Source organism: Cryptomeria japonica, chromosome 2, assembly GCF_030272615.1.
Source record: "Cryptomeria japonica chromosome 2, Sugi_1.0, whole genome shotgun sequence".
NCBI lineage: Eukaryota > Viridiplantae > Streptophyta > Pinopsida > Cupressales > Cupressaceae > Cryptomeria > Cryptomeria japonica.
The window spans coordinates 597,842,658-597,867,769 of record NC_081406.1 but is presented as its reverse complement, the minus strand read 5'-3'; the positions used below and the strand labels follow the sequence as shown (position 1 = coordinate 597,867,769).

Sequence of the window (25,112 nt, the reverse complement as noted above, 5' to 3'; positions counted from 1 at the left end):
ATTCAATAGACTGCTTCTTCTTCTTCTTCTTCTGTAATTGATCATAGGTTGTCAACTGCCTCATGAGTTCAAGTTGTACCAATTTGTCAGAAGGATACCTTGGCAATTTGTATGGCTGGTACGAGAATCCCTGCGTTCTGATATAGGTGAACTTCGAAAATTGCAAGAACTTGGCTCCATATTTCTAAACCAAGGCCCTAGCCTATTGTGACACCCTTGTGTGCAATTCATTCTGCATAAGTCTTGTCAAATACATAGTGAGGGTGTCATTTGCCAGCTTGTAAGAATTAGTATTATGAAGATGCAGCTGAGGATAACACTCATGCACTTTCAGTTGTGCTAGTCCACAACCCATGATTCCTTTTGCCAGCAAACCATCAAAGCCTCCCCTTCTTGCGAGCATATAAATAACGTACGAGCTCATGAAGAAGGATTGGGACTTCCTTTCTTTCAAATCTCTCAGTTGTTCGTGCAAGTAGTGGCTGATCAACCTGGCCCAATCCACTAACCCATTAGCATTCCTGATTTCGTCGATGTAAAAGAGCATCCACGGTTCAAAATTCACAGTATGTGAACATCCCACTATCTTACTTAGCATCTTTATCAGGTCCACATATTCCTGTTTGAATTCGAAGATAGTATCTTAGGCATTTTAGAAATATGCGGCCTAGGCTTCAGCAACCACTTGTTGTTGATCATATCCCCACATCTGCCAGGACCCGCTTCATATATTGCCCTAGCTCCATTTATAGTCTTGTATGTCATGGAATGGTGTGAAGGAAATCGGAAGGCTTCACCAATTGATTCCGGAGTTAATATTGCCAGCAGCTTGCCATCTGATGTTGAAATTGTCTTCCGCTCCTGGTTGTAATGTTTTGCACATTCCAGAATCAAATCTGGACACTGGATAGAAAGAGGAAAACTAGTTGCGGCAACAATTCTGTTCTAACAAACTTGACAGCTGTAGGAGATGGATTATGCCCTGCTATTCCAAACATCCTGATCTTGAATGCAGCCAAGTTGAACGTTCCTAAATTTGTATCACTGATTTCCTTCCACCTGGAAGCAATCTTGGAATCTGGAAGAAAGCCCTTAATTTCTGCTTTTATCTATGCTTGCCTGGTGATGGTAGCTGCCTTGCTTGATTCTGCCATCCTAGAAAAGCTCCTCGAAAATGATGAGAAAAAATCTAAGTATGACTTTCTTCACCTATTCAACTCTTCTTTCTTGAAACTCGCATGTGAGAAATGAAATGTATCTCGATGCTTATATAGAGCTTCCCTTATGTGCTGCTAAGTTTGGAGGAATCAAATTTGGGCAATTGCATTAATTATGCATCATACTTTCCAATTCACCATGCCATGCATATGGAACCTTCCTTGTAGTTGGGTTCAAATTTGGAAATTTCTCTAATTGTATTGAGTTTTGCATCATACTTAAAATAGTCCCTCACTAACTGTTGTGATGTATTCACACATCGCCCCATTGCAAATGGGGACCCCTACTTTTTGCTTTCTAGGGTTTGTTTTCTAGGTCTTTTAGGGTTTTGTCTATTAGCCTTTGCATGATGATTGTTGTCAGGGGGATCGCTGGATAGCAAGCTCTGCTTGAGCTAGGTTGAGTCAGTAGATGCTCCAGGTTAGGGTTTCTTTGAAAGTCTTCCTTGGGGCCTAGTTTTGCTCTTGTTGCTAATTGTGTCTTGCTTGGTGAGTAAGTATCATTCTTGAAGGTTCGAGCTAGGTCAAGTTGGTGAGTGATGAAGTCTGGAATGTCATCCTGATCTTCAAATGCCCTAAAATTTGGCTGTCTGGAATGTCCTGATCCTGAAATTTGGTTGTCTGGAATGTCCTGATCCTGAAATTTGACTGTCTGGAAAACTGAAGAATCCTCCAAAAACTAGATTTTGCAATATAACTCCTGGAGGTCCGAAACCACTCTCAAACATCCTGACAGTATATATGGAATATAACTTAAAGTATAAGAAATGTTATATTCCATAAAATGGTCCTGACGGAGAGACCAAAATGTCAAATTTCGCTCCTGACCCTTCCAAAGGGTCCAAAGCGAATTTCACTCCTGACCCTTCCAGAGGGTCCAGAGCGAAATTCACTATAAACCTCTTTTGCTACCTTGTTTAGGATCCAATCCTTCTTCCTTAGGTGGAAAATGATCTAAGTTTGCTTCTTGAGGTAGTTTGGAGTTGGAAAAGTGAGTGATCAAGCCTAAACTAAGATTTTCGCTCCTGACCCTTCCAAAGGGTCCAGAGCAAAAATCTTCCTAGACCTCATTCCCTTCCTTGTTTAACCAAATTTTGACATTCAAGACATGATGAAAGGGAGATTGGACATGTTTTTTGCCTTTGAGAATGTTTGAAGCGTTGAAGAGTGAGGATTTTGTCCAGGAGGGTGAATTTCACTCCTGACCCTTCCAAAGGGTCCAGAGCGAAATTCCTTACACACCTATTTTTTGACCTTGCTTAGACCACAAACCTTGTCCCTTGGGTGGAGAATGATATTTAGCTACCTTCTAGAGAGGATTGGAGGTGTAGAAATGAAGGATTCTAGCCTAAAAAGTGAATTTCGCTCCTGACCCTTCCAAAGGGTCTAGAGCAAAATTCTTGAAAGCCCTCATTTTCCCTCTAGCCAAATCAGGATCTTGGTGGAGATGCAAGAGAAAGGATCTATGTTTGCCTCTCAAAGAGGATTGGAGTTGGAAAAGTCAAGGATCAAACCCAAAACATGATTTTTGCTCCTGACCCTTCCAAAGGGTCCAGAGCGAAAATCTTTGTAGCTCTTATTTTCCTCCTTATTTTGGCTAAGCTTTGGCATGATGGAGAAGGAATTAGTATGTTTTGGCCCTGAGAGGGAGTGGGATGCTTTGGAAGATCAAGATTTTAGCCTAAAAGAGAATTTCGCTCCTGACCCTTCCAAAGGGTCCAGAGCGAAATTCACTATAAACCTCATTTGCTACTTGATTTTGGCATCAATCCTTGTTCCTTAGGTGAAGAATGATCTATGTTTGCTCCCAAATGAGATTGAAAGTTTGAAAATTGAACAAACAAGCCCAAATCATGATTTTCGCTCCTGACCCTTCCAAAGGGTCCAGAGCGAAAATCTTCTTAGACCTCATTCCCTTCCTTGTTTGACCGAATTTTGATTTGCAAGGTATCTTGAAAGTAAGAATGGACATGTTTGGCCTTTGGAAATGTTTGAAAGCATTGAAAAATGAAGGATTTTAGCCAAGAGGGTGAATTTCGCTCCTGACCCTTCCAAAGGGTACAGAGTGAAGTTCTTGGAAACTCATATTTTCTTCTCGGAGATGGTCAAATTCTTGAGTTTTATGGCGTGGTTAGAAGGACTTTGATGTGTTCTTGCCTTTGAATATTGGATTGAGGTAATGGAGTAGTCGAAACAAGCTCAAAATAGGAAATTCGCTCCTGACCCTTCCAAAGGGTCCAGAGCGAAATTCCTAAAATCCCTTATTTTCCTAGCAAAGACAAGTCAAACTTGGGTTTTTGTAGCTTGGATGGGTGAGGAGAAGTGTTTCCTTGCCTTTTAAGGTGGACTCAAGTTGAAATGATGGAGGAATAAGCCTAAAACAAGATTTTTGCTCCTGACCCTTCCAAAGGGTCCAAAGCGAAAATCCTAAAACCCATCATTTTCTCCAAAATTTGTACCAAGCCATGCCTAGACCAAGGTGAGGGATACCCTTGAGATTGTCCTTGAATTGATTGTTGTCTCAAAAAATTATGATTTTGGGCTAGAAAGGGAAATTCGCTCTTGACCCTTCCAAAGGGTCCAGGGCGAAATTGTGCAAAACCTATCTTTTCCCTTAGTTTCATGCCAAATCTAGTGTGGATCATGATTAAAGAAGGCCTTAGGAATGACTCCAAATTGCCAATTATTATCAAGATTGAAGGATTTGAGCCAAATGATGAAAATCGCTCCTGACCCTTCCAAAGGGTCCAGAGCGAAAATTCTTCAACCACCTATTTTCCCTTGCAAAATCAAGTCAAACTTGGGTTGGATGTGAGAGGAGAAGTGTTTTCTATCCTTTTGAGGTGAATTCAACTAAAAATGATGGAGGAATAAGCCTATATTAAGAAATTCGCTCCTGACCCTTCCAAAGGGTCCAGGGCGAAATTTCACCAAAACCACCTTTTTTCCAAATTTGTGACAAGACAATTGCAAACTAAAGTGAATTGGGATGGAAGAAGTCTTTAGGAGTAACTTCAAGTTGCTAGGAAACATTGAAATTTAAGGAATTGAGCCAAATCAAGAATTTCGCTCCTGACCCTTCCAAAGGGTCCAGAGTGAAATTCTAAAATCCACCTACTCCTTTCACATTTAGACCAAGCCAGGCCTGGACAAAGATGATAGAAGCCCTTGAGATTGCCCTTGAATGGATTTTGGTCTCCAAATATGAAGAAATGAGCTCAAAACAAGAAATTCGCTCCTGACCCTTCCAAAGGGTCCAAAGCAAAAAACACTAAAACCATCCTTTTCTCCAAATTTTGTGCTAAGTCGGGCCTAGACTAGGGTGAGAAAAATTATTTGGAATGCCTTGGAAAGATGTTTGACCATCAAAAGTGTGAATTTTGAGCTAAAATTGGAATTTCGCTCCTAACCCTTCCAAAGGGTCCAGAGCGAAATTCTGGATAGGTCCTGTCCCTGGCTAGGTTTTTGAGCGAATTTGACTATTTAGGCCTTGTGAAGATCAAACCAATGTTGCCAAGTTGGGAAGTGGATTCAATATGGGGGAGTCCAGATGAAGTGAAGTGAAGAAAGTGAAATTTAGTGTGAATAGGCAAGCAAAAGGTGAATTTCGCTCCTGACCCTTCCAAAGGGTCCAGAGGGAAATTCATCAAAGTCACTATTTCCTCTTCGTGTCAGGACAAGATTTTGATTCCTAAGGCATGAAAAGGCTAGAGAGAGGTTATTTAAGCCTTGCAAGATGAATTCAAGTGAAGGAAGTGTAAAATGAAGCCTAAAGAAGGAATTTCGCTCTTGACCCTTCCAGAGGGTCTAGAGCGAAATTCCCAAAATCACCTAGTTTGCCCATGAGGAAGGTCAAGTTGTGGATTCCTAGCCTTTGGTGAGGAGAAGGATAGCGTATGCTTGCCTTGGAAGGCATTTTGAAGTAGAGACATGATGGAATTTGTCCAAAGATGCAAAATTCGCTCCTGACCCTTCCAGAGGGTCTAGGGCGAAATCCTTTGAAACTACTATTTTTCACCTTGTTTGGGGTCAGGCGAGGAGCTAATTGTGAGGTAATGTTGAAAAGAGGTCTAAATTGGCCAGGAATGCAAAATTCGCTCCTGACCCTTTCAGAGGGTCCAGGGCGAAATTCTTATGGAGCCTGTCCTTGGGGAGAATCTTGAGCAAGCTTCATTTTAATATTTTTTGTTGATGATTTGAGGTATAAAATGCTATGTTAGAATAAATATATTATGTGTCCTTAATCATTTTATGGTTTGTCTTGCAAGTGAAAGAAGACAAGGCCAGGGGAAGGACGGCCTCCTCCAATCCAACATCAGCAGGGATGGCCTCCTCCAGTCCAACATCAGCAAGGATGATCTTCTCTAGTCCAACATCAGTAGGGACGACCTCCTCCAGTCCAGCATCATCAAAGATGACCTCTTCCAATCCAGCATTTGAAGGAAAGGTACACCATCCATCCTGCACATCAAAGACAAAGGAGGTTAAAGCAAGGGTCCATTGGAGAAGCAGATAGTCTCAGAAGAGTTAATTAAAGTTAGCTTCTCACCATCATCAAATTGAACATCAACCAAGTTGCAAGTGTCAGACAAGGTGGCGTCCCAATCATCACTCCTCCAATCGGATTGGTCCACCTCAGCGTGCCCAGATTCAATGTACCTAACTCATCAAAGATGACACAAACTTCTATGTACCTACCCCGGTTATCCATTGGTCAAATATTTCACAGAAGACATGTGTCCAAATAATGCAATTATTTCATTGGCCAGAATTGAGTTTGTTGTAAAAACCCCTAATTAGGGTTTTCATTGTAAAATCTCGGCCATTGATCTCAAGTTGATTTGAGCCATCGAATTGTATTAAGGGCGCTATATAAGCCCTAGCTCCTCATTTTGTAAAGGCTAATAATAGTTAGTCGGTAGTTAGAGGGTGAATAGTTAGAAATAGTGAATAGTCAGTTAATAGTATAGCAATTAGAGTAGAATAGAAAGAGAAGGCAAAGATTGTTGCCAAGATGTTGTTGTAAAAGGCTTGTAAAACTTCATTGAAGAAATGGTGAAATCTGTAAAAGTATTGCAAAATCCAATTTAATGGACAAGTTATATGCAGGATGGTGTATTTTCTTTTGATATTATGATTATGACACTAATATTGTTATATTTCTTTTACTGCAGGTAAGGAGGATGAACATGTATCGATTTCAATGTCATCTCCTTTAATTTGGATGATGTATAAATAGTAAGATAGCCACGATCAAGTGGCACCTTGATCGGACATGTCTTTTAGACATGTCCGACCAAGATGTCACTTGGTCGTGACTCTTACATCAACCGATCCATAATGATAACTAATCGGTGCTATAAACATACCCAATAATGAATCGATATCATAGTTAATGGTAACAGATCTATAAGCATACCCGATAATGAATCGGTATCATTGTTAATGGTAACAGATCTATAAGCATACCCGATAATGAATCGGTATCATTGTTAATGGTAATGGATCAATATAAACACACCGATAATGAATCGGTTAAAGTAAACAATAACAATAACTGTTAGCATTATATGCTATCGGGTTAATACCCCGATAGTATATTAATGCCAATTCATATATGAATCAACATTAATATGCTATCGGGTTAATAGCCCGATAGCATTTTGATTGACGCTTAACATAGTTAAGTAGGTCGTCAATCTAATCCATCATTATTCAATATCAATATCATAATTATGATCAATGTTATAGTCTGATAAACATAAAGCATGAATGAGTAAACTAATAACAGAATAGAGGAGATTAATGAGTTAGGAGAGTCTTATCTTGCAAAAGCTACTAATGCATTAACAAAATCTATGGGTCGATTCAACAATTTGCATGGTCTCTATACTTCTCAGATTTGATTTCATGTTATTAGATGAGTGGAAGAAATGTGTTTGATTGATGGTGAAATTTGTATATCCATACTACTAGCAGTTTGTTGATTGCAGACTTGCCTTGTGTAGTCAACTGGAATCATTCAGCTTAAGCCTAACTTCAATTGTCGCTTCTTCACTGATATGCATCAACCTGATGGTGTCTATGCCTGTAGCGATGATCTGAACATCATAAAGCTTTCCTCCGAAGATCGCACTAACCTTGTGGAGATGGTCCTAGGATGTCAAAACAAGACTTAGTTAGAATTTCATCAAAGATCATTCATTGCTCCTGCATTCTTAGTGTCAGAATTAGATCCTTTCCTCGCCCTCATCATTTTTTCCTTTTTTCAAAAAATCTAGGCTAGTGAAATCCTATGTTCTAACTTCTAGCAATACTCAAAGCAAATCAGACGTTTAGTCATCAAGTGTAAGTCCCCTTGTGATTCCAGCAAAATCACATCATACCACAAAGAGCTTATCCACGAGTAGAGAACATACATACAAGAACCTTGGAGTTGCCTCGACTAATCCTTCGGCGAGATCTTCAGCAGTCGGGAAACTTTGCTCAAGAGAGGATAAGGTACCTTTAGGTATTTTATTCTGTGTTTGCATGTGCATGAAAAACACATCAACACTAACTCATTAATTTCCATTTTTTCCAATTCGGAGGGAAATTAGAAGATTCCTTCAAGATTCATCCGATTCATTCACTTGGCTTGACTTTCCTTGCTCTGGAGAAGATTTTCCATGCTTTTTGCCATCTCCTATTTTCTAGGAATTTTCCTAAAATTTAGGACCTGAGTCTAGGATAGAGAGAAATCTCTCACGATTCCAAATCTACAAAAAATTTTGAACCATGATGGGATTTGGTGGCTCTCCATCACCTTCTAAGTTTTCCTTGAGGCCTTTCATTTTGGTGCCTATAATCAAGCTTGGGCGCTATTTGCATGCAAGGAAGGATTTCACTATTCTTTCTATCTTCCATGATGACCCTCCTTTGGCGCCCTTCTCACACCTTGGGTGCTAGAATGCATGCATCATGGAATTCCTCCATGTTTTGATTTCTCCAAGACCCATTGACTTTGGCGCCCTTCCTTGTCTTAGGGCGGAATTTTGCTAGAAGGAAGGAATTTTGGCTTTTCATGAATTCCATGGCAAGGTGGTTTTGGTGCCCTATTCCTTTCTAGGGCGGAATTTTAACTTGGGGAGGGAATGCACCTTGTTGAGCATTCTCGATGAGCATGGGGTTTTGGCACCTTGTGCACTCCTTGGGCGCTATTTCACCTTAGGCGTGGAATTTTGAATTTCTTCCATTCTCCTTGAGCACTCCACTTTGGCGCCCTTCCTTGGTCTAGGGCACAAATTTGCCTTAGGGAAGGAACTTTTGACTTTTGCATTCTTCTTTCTTCACCTCTATTTGGCACTCTTTGACTTCCTTGGGCAGAGTTTTGACATTGCCAAGGATTCATTGCATTTTCACCTATCCATGATGACTCCACCTTGGTGCCCATCTGACTTCCTTGGGCGGAGTTTTGACCTGGAGATAGAATTTCATCTTGCTTCTTCCGGACTTAGGTGAATTTTTTGAGCTTTCCATTTCAGGAATGGATACCAACACTTAGCCATATTTTATCAAACTTGTCTTCTTTCTGACCTTCCGGATTAGACAGATTCTTCAGGAATACTCAATCTTCATCGTTTGCCTACGGGGACTTGTAACAAAATGAACTTTCCAAAGATAGAAACTTTTCAAAAATGTCAGAGTTAGAGCCCAAAACAGGACGCAAGATGACTTACTACAAATAGAAACTTGCTAAAAATAGTAAGTTTGATTTTTTGGCAAAATGAAGACATTTCAGGACGCAATAAAATCCCTAAAAATAGGAACTTTCTAAAAATAGAAAGTTGCTCTGAATTCGCTCAAATTTTACTGGGAGGTTCCTCTAAGAGTCCTGATTCTAGTTCTACACTTAGTTTTTCAAAAACCCTAACAGAAACCCCTAAAATATAGGACTAAAGGCAGAAACCCTAAAATTGACAAAACGAGCCCTAGTCTTAACCAAATTTGCTCAAACGAAAGAAGGCTTAATATGCCACCATTAGAAACAAGTATCTCTTGCCAAGAATTGATGATCTATTCGACCAAAAGCGAGGAGCTGCAGTATTTTCCAAAATAGATTTGTGATCAAGATACCATGAACTAAGATTGAAAGAAGAGGATATACATAAGACAACTTTCAGGACAAGATATGGGCAGTATGAATTCACTGTCTTACCTTTTGAGCTCACCAATGCCCTAGCAACATTCATAAATTTGATGAATAGTGTGTTTAGAGATTGTCTAGACAAGTTCATGCTAGCGTTTTTGGATGACATTCTAATCTATTCAAGGCGTGAGGAGGAACACCTTCAACATTTGCAAAGAGTTCTACAACGGTTGCGAGAAAACAAGCTATATGAAAAGCTATCCAAATATGCCTTCTTTCAGAAAGAAGTACAATATCTAGGGCATATCATTTCAGCTAAGGGAATAGCAGTAGATCCGACAAAGGCAAAAGCCATAGTAGAATGGCCAATTCTAAGGAATGTACAGGAGGTGAGGAGATTTATGGGATTGGCAAGTTAGTACAAAAAATTTGTAATATTTTTTTCTCGAATAGCACATCCTATCACTACCCTTTAGAGAAAAGGGAAAAGATTTGAGTGGACGAAAAAATGTCAGAAAGCTTTAGAATATCGAAAAGAGAAGCTAACTACAACAATTTTGAAAGTGTCAGGTGGGGTCTGGATAAGGGCTAGGTGGGGTCCTTATGAAAGACGAGAAGGTAATTGCTTATGAGTCCAAGAAAGTAAAGAATTATGAGCAAAACTACGCACCCCATGACCTTGAATTGGCAACCATTCTACATGCTCTCCAGATGTGACTTCATTAGTTAATAGGGAAAACATTTGAGCTTAGGTTAGATCACCAAGGATTAAAATACATATTCACCCAGCCTAATTTAAATTCTCACCAAAGAAGATGGTTGGAGCTAATTTCAAACTATGATTTTGAAATCAGCTATATCAAGGGTAAGGAGAATAGAGTGGCAGATGCTTTGAGTCGCCGAAGACATTTATCTTCCATGGTAATTGTTAACACAGATTTTAGAGCACAAAAATTGTGAAATCTTGAAGGGGATGACTATTACAAACAAGTCCGAGAGGCATTACAAGACAATTCTCAAGATCCCAACTATGAAGGGTTCAACATTGAGTTAGATGGACTTCTGAGATTCAGAGGAAAAATGTATATTCTAGATTCTCCGGAATTAAGGAAGCTAGTTTGGAAGGAGGTACACTCAACATTGTATTCCAGACATCCAACTAACTAAAATGTTGGCGATTTATGGCAGGATGCTTCGAATGCCAGAGGTAAGAACAGAATACCAACATCCGACAGGGTTGCTGCAACCACACGTCGTTCCAGAATGGAAGTGGCAAATCATCAACATGGATTTTGTTCAAGGTTTACCCATGATGAGGAATAGACATAATGCAATTTTAGTAGTGGTGGATAGACTCACCAAGGTAGCACATTTTATATCGTGAAATTTGATTGATGGAGCACTTGTAATTGCTCAGAAATTTGTTCAAGAGATTTTTCATTTGCATGGGGTACCAGAGGATTATATTTGATAGGGATGCCAAAATGACATCCAGGTTTTGGCAAACCTTGTTTGTAGCTTTAGGAACCCAGTTAAACATCAGCTCAACCTACCATCTCGAGACAGATGGACAAATAGAAAGAGTGAACCAAGTTTTGGAGGACCTCTTAAGAGTGTACTATATAGACCAGCAATACAAATGAGAAGATTATCTTCCTCTACTGAAATTTGCTTACAAAAATTCATATCAATCTACCATAAAGATGGCGCCCGTCAAAGCATTGTACCAAAGGAGGTGTGAAACTCCTATCAGCTGGGACAAGCTAGAAGATAGAATAACCCTCAATCCTGAGATGCTCCTAGAAATGGAAGAACTAGTTAAGCTGATCAAGCAAAGGTTAGCAGAAGCTAACGATTGACAGAAAAGCTATGCAAAAGCAAAGCGAGTTCCTAGACAATTTGTGGTGGGAGAGAAAGTTCTCTTAAGAGTTAAACCACAAAAGAGTTCTATCAAATTTAGAAAAGCCTCCAAGCTAGCCCCAAGATGTGTGGAACCCTTTGAAGTCCTAGAGGTTATCAACCCAGTAGCCTACAAAATTGCTCTACCTCTAGCTCTCGCCCAATTGCACAATGTTTTCCATGTTTCCTATCCTTAAAAAAACATTGCAGATTATGATCGTATGATTGATTGGAACTCCTTGTAGGTGCAGGATCCAGGGATGGTTATGATCAAACCACTCAAAGTGCTTGAGGTATGTCAGCTTCGCTTACATAACTGCAAGGTTATGCAATGCAAGGTCCAGTGGGACCAGTATGCAGAACATAGTGCCACTTGGGAGGATTATGAGGAAATCCTTCAGAAATTTCCTTATCTTTTCAAAAAAAATTGAGCTATTTGTGATGTTGAAATGAACAATTAATATTTTGGTTTTGAATGTTAATAATCAATCATTGAGCACAATGATTCACAAAGGGCAGAATATGTTATATCCCTCTTTTCAACAATGGTTTTATATTGAATAATGCAATTGTGTGTGGTTAATCATTGATATATCATTACTTCCATATGTGGATGAGTAATCTTAAAATAAATCGGTAAATGGAAATGAACCATTATTATAGGAAATGTATATTTTATATATATTAATGATTAATGAGAAGATAAGATTAGTCTAACCATTTTCATGTAACCAAGTGGATGCAGGATAAGCAAAGCCCTTAGGAGGGAAGGAGAGTATCATCAATGAGAGGATTGCAAACTTTGGAAGAGATCAAACTTGCCATCAAGCCTTGAGTCTAAAGATAAGTTGTTAGAAGTTGATTGTTGCCTTTGGGTGATCATGTCATCTTGTCAGTCAGTAGGTGGTCAGTCTTATCCTTTTCTCTTCTTTTTGAGTTATGTGTGTTGTATTTCCTAAGCTAAATAATTTTAATAACGATTATAAATTGACTTATTATTGCTCGTAAATTGGATGACCATATATATATAAATATATATACATATATGAGTGTATATAGCATACATACATACTTATATGCGTATATGTATATGTACATCCAAATTATTATGAAATGACGTATGTATATATACACGTATATACATATAGATGTAAGCATGAGATATAACTCATACGTGGATATGTATTTACATATATAAATTCGTTATGTTTTATCCATTATGGGAAATATGTTATTGGCTAGTAAGCCGATGCCTTGCTCATTAAAATATTGTGAAGTGGGATGGAGACGTTACTCTCTCCCCGCCACCACTCAGATTTTCCTTGCTTGAAACCATCGAACAAAATGGTGGACATTTTTGCATGGGCAGTTTTCTTTTGTTTACTTCACATTCATTAAAGAGAAGGCATTTTCGATGAGAGGGGGTTCAATCTTCCATTCTCTAATCCTGAAATATCCCCTGCTGTTGATAGACTGAATATGCAAGGATATTTGTCAAACAATAGGCTATTAACCTGCTGTTCTAACTCTTAGTCTGTATAACCTGCGTGTTATGCGATTTCTAGACTGCAGTATAACTTGCGTGTTATGCAGCCCTTGAAAAATTTCGTCGAACACTTGACATATGACTGAAACAAAACTTCAGATTGCTCCTATGGTTGTTTGCTGCTGAAAGAGTGTATGTTTACTTGTTTGTTCACATAGATGCAATGCAATGCGCTAAAGAACAAATTGGCTAATGAAAACAACAAAGGACCCATACAATTTATCACATACAACTAATTGTCATTTCATCAAACATATGGTAGGCATCCTCAGATTAGAACTTATAACAGCACATATAGAGTTTCACAACTAAATCATTTATTCAATGCAGGACTGATTACAAATACTAGAGAAATGGCCAAGACTCTTGGCTCTTCACAATTTATTATCAGAATTTCCTGAGAACTATGGCTGCCACTAATCCATACACATATGACCAAAAAATTCAATGAATACGATGTCAAAGGAAAACTTGGATAAATCGCCTTAGTGTATTGATGAAGGAGCAAGCAATATCCTTCCACCTTGAGCCTTCACCTTGCCAAATCAAACCCTTCTACAAAATCGCCCCTGTTCTGATCTGCAGACTGTTAATAAATAAACACCATCACATATGTCTCCTTTTAAGCACTTAGCCTCTTCAATGATCTCCTTCCAATGGGGCGCTCCAATCTAGGAGTGATTTGATGCACAAAATTGAAGATATAAGCAGAATCAAGGGATATGGCAGGTCTCATCAACTTGTCTCAGACCTGAAATATGACTGAATCCTCCCTAAATTCACCTCCAAAATGCTTGCTAAGAAATCGCCTTCTCTCTCCTAATATGCAGATACAAATTCAGTTGATAATGCACCAAGGAGCTGAAGTCTTTTCCAAAACCGACCACCATGAAGCTGCTGTCAAATCTGAAGGTGTCTTTAAAGCAGATCGTACAGTTTGCAGCCCATAATTCAAGCTTCAATTCCCAATGATGCCACCCATTGAATGTAGCGTTCCAATTAGGAAGCGAGTAGATTGCCAATATGGATTTCAATAAGCAAGTCAGGGGTTGCCCTTAGCCGTGGCAAGACTGACAATGACTGAAATAAAACTCAGAGACTGGAAGGTACAATCAGCATTCATGTAGCACAATCAATGAAGTCTATCACACCAAAGAGTCTCCATTTGATTCCTTCAAAATTGAACCTTAACAAGTTGGCACTTGGCCACAAATCGAGCACAATTGAGATGACTGTAGTATCACCTCCTCATAGCAACCCCCTCGAGAGATCTTTCACTCCCTCAGTTATGCTATCAATGGGAGTTTTTGTTCCCAAAGACAATATCCTGCAAAAACCCTAGTCTCTGCAAACTTCACAAAGCAAATATCAATTCCTGGCTGATTAGAAGCTGAGCTAAACCTCATTTTATACTTTTTTAATCCATCATCCAGAAGCTTCTAGAAATAATATTAATTTAATATTATTTCACTTAAGTGACTTTATGATATAAATTTAAATTAAGTCACTTTATTAAATTAATTAAATATAAACTCATCTTTTAATTTTTAATTTATTTGATAACTTTATAAATAATTAACTTAATACTATTAATTAAAATAATTAATTAAGCTATCCATAAAAAAATAACAATAATTTGGACAACTTAACTAATTAAATTAATTAATTACTCTTACTCCAAAAATGGGGACATTACACATCCACACATCATGGCTCCTTTTGCTTAAGCAAAATTCATCTGCAAACCACTGCTATCATTCCTATTCATACTATCCTTGAGTATTGTATCATTAGCTTTTTTGGCACTCAGTCTTAAGGGAAACTCTATGGGATCATCGTGGAAGTTTGTTCAAGTGTGGCGGTGGATTATCCATCAAGAGGCGACATCCTTTAACAGCATCGCCACAGCTCAAGCACATTTTTCCTTTTTGTTTAATATGGATACCATAGTCTCGATACTGTGCCAGCATTATTGTTTATTATGATTTGAATATTCGAATATGTATGTGTATGAATAGCGCATTGTTGAGAGTTAAATCTGTCTATTATAGAGAGGATCTGAGAGCAAAACAAAGAACTGCCTATATACCCTGTTCATGGTATAACAGTGCAGTGTATTTGAAGTCTCTTTGTTAATAAACTTAATCAAGAAAGAATACGTAAACCGCTAGGTGGATCGTCTCTATTGTATTATTATCAATACGTATTGTTCAATTATAAGCCAACATGAATCATTATTAAAAATTGAAATTGGGTAATTGATCAACCTCTGAATCAGGTCGTAAGACCGATGAGGGATCTCATCATTAAGTCGGTGCAGGTCATAAGGTATAAATATGAAGTTGCATAATCTGAATGTATTTTAAATGTTCTTGTGTTTATAAGTAACTAAGTGGGAAATCGATTCTCTATTCAAAAAGTTGAGATGTAATTAATAGAACCTTTGTAGACAGTTGGGTCAATATGAGTCGGATTTACAGCAGAGGCTGAACTATATGTGTCACTTTTCCTTGAAGATCATATAGACTCTTAATGTCAGTCGTCAAGAAACTAAGGGGCATTTATTGTTGGTACTACAATGGTTCAGTTGTACCTATTGTTTAGAAACCTATGTGTTGTATTGAACTCCAATGTGTACAAGTCGAGTAAGGGTGGTGAAGTCTAACAGCAATTTGTTGTGCATGTTAAATGAAACCTTGGCCAAGGTCGTGTTGCTTAAAGCATGCAACTGTTAGTTCACAAGAACCAGTTATACCTACTAGTCAGATGGTCATACTAGTTAAAGGGTACCTATAATGTGCGACCTACTAGATTTGTGTAGGCTCTAAACACTAGGCTCAAATGGAAAGATGGCAACTAGGTCTAATACTTAGTCTGCACCCTCACAAAGGGTAGGGCCACTTCCAATTTGAAGGTGTGCGGGAGACTGCCAGGTCTATGGTTGGGTGGAAAAGCCCTTGATGATGCTGTCCCTCTTCTAGACTATGCCGAGGCTTGATACAAAAGAATTCAAATGGAAAGCTTATTGATTGTAATCTCTAAAATTTTATCTTATCTTTTGAAAAAGAAAAGTAGTTATATTGAATTCTCCTTTTCATTAAATGGCAAAAGAAGTTTGTTCCTTTTTATGTTCAATAAAACTTTAACTACTTTTCAGTTGAATTAGTTAGATTCTTAATTTGACGAAAGTAGTTAGTTAAATACTTAATTTTCATCTTCAGTTGAAGCAATTAAGTTTATTTGAAAGCTCTAATTACACATAGTTTAGTTAGTATGCTATTTTCTTGAGTATAGATTTGTGGTTCTTACAAGAAGTTCATTCTTCAGAGGTGTTTATCATGCCATAACTTCTATCGGCATTGCATGACTTTTGTTGCCCACTATGCCATTACCTGTCACTCATCGAACTTGTTCAAATTCAGAAGACGTTCCTTCAAACTCTCTGTGTCACCAAATCGATTCTCAACAGCAATCCGCAAACTTAGAACCAAGTACTTGGCCGAAACCACCGCCTCCTACCCGTACATTAGTTGGAATGGAGTGTGTCCTATCATCACCTCGAATGTCGTACAATTTGCCCATAGCATTGTCAAGAATCTCTCTTCTCAATCTTCCTCCTTGATGCCACAAGACTTATAAATCACAGAAACCAACACTTTATTTGTCGATTTTGCGTGACCGTTGGCCCTCAGATAGTACAGGCTGGAGAGGTTGTGAAAAATCTTGAACTTGGTGGTCATGAGTTAAATGACGTGGTTCACAAAATCCACTCCACAATCAATTGTAATATGGATCCCACACCTCATCACTGTCTGTTCATAGATGAATTCTGTTGTACTGACAATAGTATTGTTCGGAAGTGCTCTCGCCTCTACCCACTTCATAAGACACTCCGTTGCCACCATAATGTACTTGCACTGCTGTACCTGGCTCACTTTTAGTGGTCCAATAAAATCCAGACCCCACCTCTCAAACAAAAGTAGAGACAGCGGCACCGCAGCAGTTCATCCCGTTGTTTATGATGTTGAATCTGAACTTGTTGATCCTCCAGTATCCGAGGCGAGAGAAGCAGAGACAGAGACATAGAAGGTGGTTGCATTTGATCTAGGACAAAATTCAACTTTCCAATTTCCCTCCCTTAGTGCATGAGTTTTAATACTATTAGTCCTACCTATAGTATCCCCATAAGAAGAAGTTGTAGAATTAAGGCTTCCCAAGGTTTAATTATTGAGGAGAAGGAACCTAATTTGGCTAGCTTTTCGACCACCATAGTCCTAAAAGTAATACCTTTCACGCGGTGGTATCCAATCCCATGTGGCCTCCTGCCAACCCTTCATATGACTTCTTCAAGACTCCAAGAATCTCTTCCTACGTAACGCATCTCCGCAACACTTGGTCAAGACCCATCTTATATAACAATCCATTTATAAGCTGAAACGTTTTTACTTAAATGCCAGTTTCCTCCTCTTGTTTGGCAGCATCTGTCTCAGAAAGGTTGAAGTGGATAGATACTCCTTGATGCTTTCATACCAAGGTGGTAGTGCAGTAATTTGAAACAAATGGGCACTCGGAAAGTCTTCGTTTACCCCATCAGGTGGCTCTCCTGACTTAATCCTTGACAACTGATCCGTGAAGATGTGGCTTTTTCCCAATCGTACTATGATAGTGAATGTGAAATCCTGCACTAACAACAACCACCTACTCGCTCACCCCTGAATGGTAGGTTTTTTTACCAGGTACATTAAGGCTTGATGGTCCACATAGAATGTGAACAGTATCGCCAGGAGGTAGTGACAAAACTTTTGTATGGAGTAACCATTCCCAGTGCGTCCCTCTCTGTTGTACTATAATTCCATTTAGCCTTCGAGAGTAGTCGACTGGTAAAGAACACCATGTGATCCAGTCCCTATACGCCTACTTGTGCCAATGTAGCCCCGATTGCATAGTTGGAGGCATCCACATGCACATGGAATTCCTTATTCCAATCTAGGTACGCCAATATCGATGCACTCACCAGTCTCGACTTCAGTTCCTAAAATGCCTTATTTTGCTCATCTCCCCATGTGAACAATTGTCCTTTCCTCGTCAGCATGTCCAATGGGTATGAAATCTGAGCAAATTTCTTTATAAACCTTCGGTGGTAACCAACATGACCCAAAAAGGATTTGACTCCTGTTACATTCTTCAATGCCTCCATCTGTACAATGACCCCTACCTTGTTCAGGTTCGTCTTCAATCCTACCTTACAAACTATGTAGCCAAGTGTGGTGAGATGAGTTTCTTGCTTGCTGTATATTGACCAATCATCTAGAAATGCTTTGAAATTCCCCACGGATATCTTTTCAAAGATATGTAGAATGATATGCTAGAAGGTGATTGGGGCGTTGCACAAGTCGTACGACATCCTGTTGTCCGCATACACCCCGTCCTCCACCATGAAGGAAGTCTTGAGTTTATCTTCCTCGACATTTCTTATCCGATTGTATCTGAGAATCCGTCCATGAAGGAGTACATTTCATGGTCTGCTACTTCCTCCAATATGGTGTCAGTGAATGGGATTGGGAACGAGTCCTTGATTGTTACTGCATTGAGACACCTAGAGTCCACACAAATCCGTATTTGTTTTGCTTCCTGTTGACGTGTTTTTTAGGACTATGTCTAACATAGAAAAAAGTTACCAATGGTTACTTTACTCTCTCTTGAATAAAATCAGGCCATATGCTAAGATTGCAAAGAAAGATCAAACAGCTAATTTCAAGGTTCCTTTAAAACGTGGACGTGACTCAATCAGTTAATGAGTTTGATGTTAACCCAAGGGGCCTTACACATTCACTTGAAGAAGATAAGCAAATTTGTGCAAGTTCGAGGATTTGATACAAATGATTTAGCTTTGAAAACAATGTTTTTGTGGGACTTTGTCGATTTGGAATATACTGAAAATAAAATAAGGTAAGGGTTGATAGAGCTATGCTAAGACTAATCTAATCCTAAGAACAAAGAGACGGCATCACTTGAGCTGAATCAAACCAAGCTTCGCTTCGCCAACAGAGCACAACTACGCGAAGGCAGTGCAATCTTCAGAGGGTGTGAAAAGGTTTTTTAGGTCATCAATGGAAACCATCAATTTGAACAATCTTCACCGATGATCGAAGTTAAGCATACACATATGATGGGCTCAGACTAACCTTGCAAAGTATGCGACAATCAGCTGCACACAAAAGGTATGAGCTTGGATTCTACAGCAAGCAATCCTATCAAATCATGTTCATCTAATAATCACGAAAGTAAATCTAATCTAACTGAAGAGAGTAAGACCATGCAAGCTTCGAAATAACAGAAGAATACACCAACAACTGAACAATGTATTAAGTGTATACCTCAAAAACTCTAAGCAACAATCTCTAAAAACAATCTCTCCTCCTCCCTAAATGAGGGGGTCACCCCTTTATATAGGCTTCATGCCTTGAGGACACATGAAAACCCTAATAAGGGTTTCCCAAAAAGATTCCCCACACATGATGCAACAAGGTGGGAATCAGCAATTAATGACCCATCATGCCCATATACAATTAATTTTATGTGCTCAAAATGGTATCCATTGTGCATTAAATGCACCACTTCTTTCAAATTCGCCCAATGTGTAATAAATGCTCCATCATCTCCTGATTACGATAGTTACATGCGAAAGATGCTCCACCACTGCATTAAGTATGATGGCTGTCATGCAATGAATTAGTTGCCACCATGGTCAAATATTCCAACAATGAATGTGCCACTATGCCTTCCTACGATGTGATGTCCCCACCCTAGTCAGTCTCTATGACTGATGGGTTAGCCTATCATTTTTGGACTCTCATAGGCTAACATTCTGGATAGAGAGTCTCAGTGGCAATTCCACTTCTTCAGTTTAGTCTTGGGTTCAGTTCTAGGGCCTTAGCAGTTGGTGTGTGGGCTTAGTTGCGGGACTTACTATTTTTAGTAAGTCAATCTGGCAGTAGTGCTATGTTTAGTCAGGGCACCTGGACACAGGGGGGTTATTCAGTGTTGACCCCTGCTTTTGACAGTTCGTCAAAAGACTGAATATTGAGGGAGATATTAATATTCTTGTGGTTAAGTTATTTAATAAACTTACATGATTATTATAAAGTCATAAAGTGACTTTATTAAATTAAAAGGCCACTTAATATTATAAAGTGATTTTAATTAAATCACTTAAGTGAAATAAGGGGCCCAAGTGACTATTGAAACTATGCAAAAGTAATTAAATATATTTTAAATGTATTTAAAAGCATTTAGGCGTACTTGTGGAAAATCGTGTCATTTGGGGGTTATAAGGGAATTGAAGGCAATTCAAACTCATTATTGATTATTTGACATTGCTTGTTATATTCTCTGTGGATTGTCTGAGACAAGGGTTTCATAGGGTTTGCTATTGAAGAACGTTCATTCTTCATGGATTTGTGATTCTGAGGCTATGAAAGATCAACTGAATTATTGCAAACTGAGAGGGCTTCACACAAAAGTTTTCAGGTGCTTCATCAGAGGTTATTTGTGTTAGTTATTTGCAGATTTGGAATAAGGAAGGAGGCAATACAGTTTAGAAGCCTCATTATCATCATTCTTTCAGTTCAATAACCAGCCGTATAGGATTCATTGTTGGTCGTACCAATTTGGTTGGCACATGGGGCTCCAGAAAAGAGGTGTTTTGCCTGGGAGGCTGGAACGCCTACCCAAAGTGCATTCTGAATGCACAATTCCCAATGTCTAGTCCTTTCAAGCTATTCTACCTACTTTCTGGCTCAGAGAAATCATTTCTTGGACTTGTACAGCCTTTTTGGTCAGTTTCCCAGTTTTGGCTAGCAAACACCCAATTTCTTCATTTAAAATAAGCTAAGGACCCATGGGTATGCAATTAGTAGTAGGATTTATTGTAGCCGGTATCTTATTCATAATATAGTTGCAGTTGCTCTCAATTTTGTTTCTATTTGGTTTTATGTGCAATTCTTGCCTGGCACATGTGTTATTTTATGCTATAAAATTGTTCAAAAACCTTGAAAATCCAAAAACACAACAGCAATAGTATTTCAGGAGAGTTAGAACCAGCAGGGTTCTTACATGCAAAAAGATGCTCCATTGACTCAACATGCGTTGACCCATCTACCACTTGGCAAGAAACCCCTAGAGAGAGAAAAATTTGATCCATGGAGAATTTTCTTGAAGTTTTTCGAACTTTCCTTGCTCTAGAGGAGATTTTTAATGATTTTCCACCACTTTACAAAAATAGGGTTCCAAGTTCTAGGTTCGAGAAAATTATCTCACGAATCCAAAACCGAAAGAATTTTGAAACTTGGATGTGATTTGATGCCCGGAAGTGGATTTTTCAAAAAATTTCCCGAGGGGGAATTTCTTGTTCAGTTCATCCTTTATTCCTACTTTGCCTTAGAAATTTTCTCTTTAATTCATCCTTGGGTGTGATTTCTTCCTTGCTTGGAATTTTGTCCCGAAGGAAAGAATTTCCAACACTTAGTCAACTTTCCACTTTCCTAGAATTCTTCATCTTGGGTGCATTTCTTCCTCGAGGAAGGAATTTTTTTGAATTCTTGAAGTTTCCTTTCTGAAACTTGATTTTCACGTTCTTCTTCCAACCTTAGGCACATTTCGGAACTGGAGAAGAAATTTTGGAAATTTGTTCCTTGAGGAAGGAATTTTTGTGCTTTTGGAGTTCATCTTGTCTCGAGGAGGCTTTTTCATCAATTTGCCACATTTCCTATTTTTTAGGAATTTTCCTAAAATTTAGGACTTGGGTCCAAGAGAGAATTCTCTCACAATTCCAAATCTGCAAAAATTTTGAAATTCGGACGAGATTTGGTGTCTTAAAATGGATTTTTCTAACAATTTCTCGAGGGGATTTCTTGCTTCTTCATTCCATTCCTGACCTTCAAATTCCCCTTTGCCTTGGAAAATTTCCAACCTTGGCCATGGAATTCACTTTGTATGGTGGAATTTCATCATTTTGCACATTTTCCATGCCTTAATGGATTTGTTGCCTAGATTCTTCCTTGAATGTTGTTTGTAGATGGTCAAGGAATTTCACATTTTCCAAGTTCTCCATGGCATGTCACTTTTGAGTGCCCTTATCATGTCTCTTTGAGTGTGATTTTGACTAAGTCATGGAATTGACTTTTTGAAGTTTTCCTTAGCTCTCTCCATTTGGCGCCCCTCCAAGACTTTGGGCGGATTTTTACCTTGGCCAAGGAGAGATGAATTTTGAACCTTTTCCATGCATCATCCATTTTAGTGCCCTATCCAAGACTAGGGCGCTATATGCCTGTGGTGATGGAATTTGTTGAATTTGGAACTTTCCATGACCTTTCTCTTTTAGCACACTTCCAACTCCTAGAGCGGTATTTTGTACTTGTCAAGGACTTTGAACATCTTCAATTTTTCCATGCTACCCCCTATTTGGCGCTTTATGACTTTCTTGGGCGGGATTTTGCATTAGGCATGGAATTTCATGTTTTGGAGTTTTCCTTGATACCTCTACTTTGGGACCCATCTGACTCCTAAGGCACTATTCTTCACAAGGCATGGAATTTTGAAATTTCCAAACTTTCCATTAGGTAGTCACTTTAGCGCCCGACCTCCTGCTTGTGCGCAGTTTGCATATAGGGAGGGATTTTGACATTTTGATGAGTTCCATGATGACCTTGATTTGGCGCCCATACCTGATCTTGGGCACCAAAATCACTTTGCCTTGGAATTTGATCCCCTTTCATCCAGACTTAAAGATGATTTTGATGTTTCCAAATTAGAATGCCACTTTAGGAATAGAGATGAACTTTCCAAACTTAGATGATTTTATGCTTTCCACTTCTGGAATGGATCGCCATACAGCCATTTTTGATCCAGTTTGTCTGCTTTTGACTTTCCGGATTTGTACAAATCTTCAAGAATGCTCAGTCTTCAAAGTTTGCCTGAATGGTTCTGTCAAAAATGAACTTTCCAAAAATAGAAACTTTTCAAAATGTCAGAGTTAGACCCCAAAATAGGACATAGGATGACTTACTATAAATAGAAACTTTCTAAAAATAGAAATTACTAAAAATAGTAAGTTTGATTTTGGCAAAATGAAGACATTCTGGGAGGCAGTAAAATTCCTAAAAAGGGAACTTTCTAAAAATAGAAAGTTGCTCAGAATTCGCTCAAATTTTATTGGGAGGTTCCTTGAAGGGTCTTGATTTCAGTTCTACATTCAATTTTTCCAAAAACCCTAAAAGAAACCCCTAAAATCTAGGATTGAAGGTAGAAACCCTAAAATTGACAAAACGAGCCCTAGACTTCACCAAATTCACTCAAATGAAAAGCAGACTTGATCAAAATGACCCCACTCACTCGCAAACCCAGAGAGACTGATGAGACTGCTACCAAAAGACCCCAAAAACTAAAACCAAAAGACTGAGATGGCCTAAAAAGTAGGGGGTCCCCATTTTGAATGGGGTGATGTGTGATTAGGTCACAACACTTCCTTTTTCAAACTTATAACAATCAACGAGACCCACTCGTTTGTTTCCACCTCAAATATTATGCTAGCTTCCAGCATTTTTTCAATCTCCTTGTGTCTAGTAGGGCCGCTTTCGTATGGGTTGTGCACCTAGTACGAGAGGAATTCTGTGGACGCATAGTTTCGGTGGTATCCCCTTCAGGTCTTTGTACGTCCATGCAAAGGTGTCCTTATACTCCATGAATATTTTGAATGTTGTCACCTTCAGTATCGGGTCCCAATCGTCACCAACAAGAATCACCTTTAGGTTGCCTTCACCACCCAAGTTTACCTTCTTCACATTCGGCTCTTCATTCTTCATGACTTTATTCCTTTCAAAACAATGGGCAAGCGTCTCATCCACTCATGCCACCCCTTATATTCTTCATAAACTAGAGGGAAGGTAGCACTCTTCGTACCTTCGGCAATTTCTTCAATCCTCGCGATCTATAGCATGTTACTCTGGGTGGAAGACTTCATAATCCTCCATCTACTAGTGAAATCGCTCGTTAAAAATACTTGTTTCGTCTTCCGAGTAATCTTCCAATTCCAATACCCCTTCGTCATTCGGTTCCATCCTCTTCCTTCCTACATACTCCACTCTCTGTCTTCGGACTCCGAGTTTGAAGATGCCAATTCTTCACTCACCACTTGATTCCTCAGGTTGATGATGCACTTCCTTCCCTGACTCTTGATCAAGAGTGTGTTTAGCTTCCAGTTGTGATCTGCATTGGTAGTGATTAACCACTCTCTCCCAAGGAGAGCCTTGTACGCCTTCTTCTGTAATGGGACGACAACGAAATCCAAGAAGAATGGTTGTGTCCCAATTATTATCTTTTGTGCCATCAAAGTCCCTAAGGGCTTAATGCCATGCTGGTTGACACCCACCAAGTTGAAGGTTGGCAGCCAGAGTGTAAGTTTTCCAAGGCTCTTCCACGTTTCCTTCAATAGTACATTGCTCCCAAGCCTCCATCGACGATGGTGTTTGTTAATTTTATTCCCATAATTTCCATCTCCACAACGATTGGCTTCTTGCCAATGCTCACCGTCAGCAACATTTGGTCACTCACCCCGTCCCCTTCACATGGCGGTTTCTCCGTCAGTTTCTCTTGTGGCTTGTTCTGTTTCTAATGACTGGAGTTGTCATCACCAACACTGACTATATTTGTAATTGCTATTTTTAGTTGCGGCATGGTTTGTAGAAGGTCAATTATCTTTATGGGTATTGTGGTTTGAAGCACCTGTCTTACAGTGTTTTTCTCTGACTCTGACCATAATGGAGTACTAATGGCTTCATTTAAGGCTCTTCTTTCATTCACCATTGCCCGTTACACGTCGGCACTGGCTTCCCAAAATCTTTCTTTCTCTGTACAGGGATCTCGATATATTGCTTTCTTTGTTTGTAGCTCGGTGATCACCAATACTTCTTCCTCTGGCTTTTCCACGGCCAGCATATTTACCCCCTTCTGCTTCAGGCAGTCAACGTCTCCATGATTTCAGGTCCACTCCATTTGCATAGTAGACTTGCGTTGTTATTTTGACCAATCTAACAATCCAGCACAAAGTGACCCCATTCATTACTTTTTGGCATTGGATCATGGGTCTGCCCTTCATGTCATCCTATATTCTGCTTTGTGGGGTACTGTTGTTATTATTGTAGCAGTTGTTATTATTCCCTTGTCTATTGTTATGGTACTTGCTAGGCGATGCATCAGGATTGGCAGGTGGTTTTGGTGGTGTGGTCGAAGAGGTTGCTTGTTCCTCTTGGGCAAAGAGCACTTG

At 39.2% G+C, this 25,112-nt stretch overlaps 1 protein-coding gene across 1 annotated transcript in view; it reads right to left on the bottom strand.

Annotated features, from left to right (window-relative positions):
- Positions 1 to 603: 603 nt before the first annotated feature.
- The window catches only part of LOC131062988 (uncharacterized), a 75,813-nt gene continuing 51,304 nt past the window's right edge, over positions 604 to 25,112 (bottom strand). The window contains exon 15 of the mRNA XM_059215510.1: positions 604 to 903. Coding sequence (XP_059071493.1) covers positions 604 to 903 — 300 coding nt within the window. The remainder of the gene's footprint in view (positions 904 to 25,112) is intronic.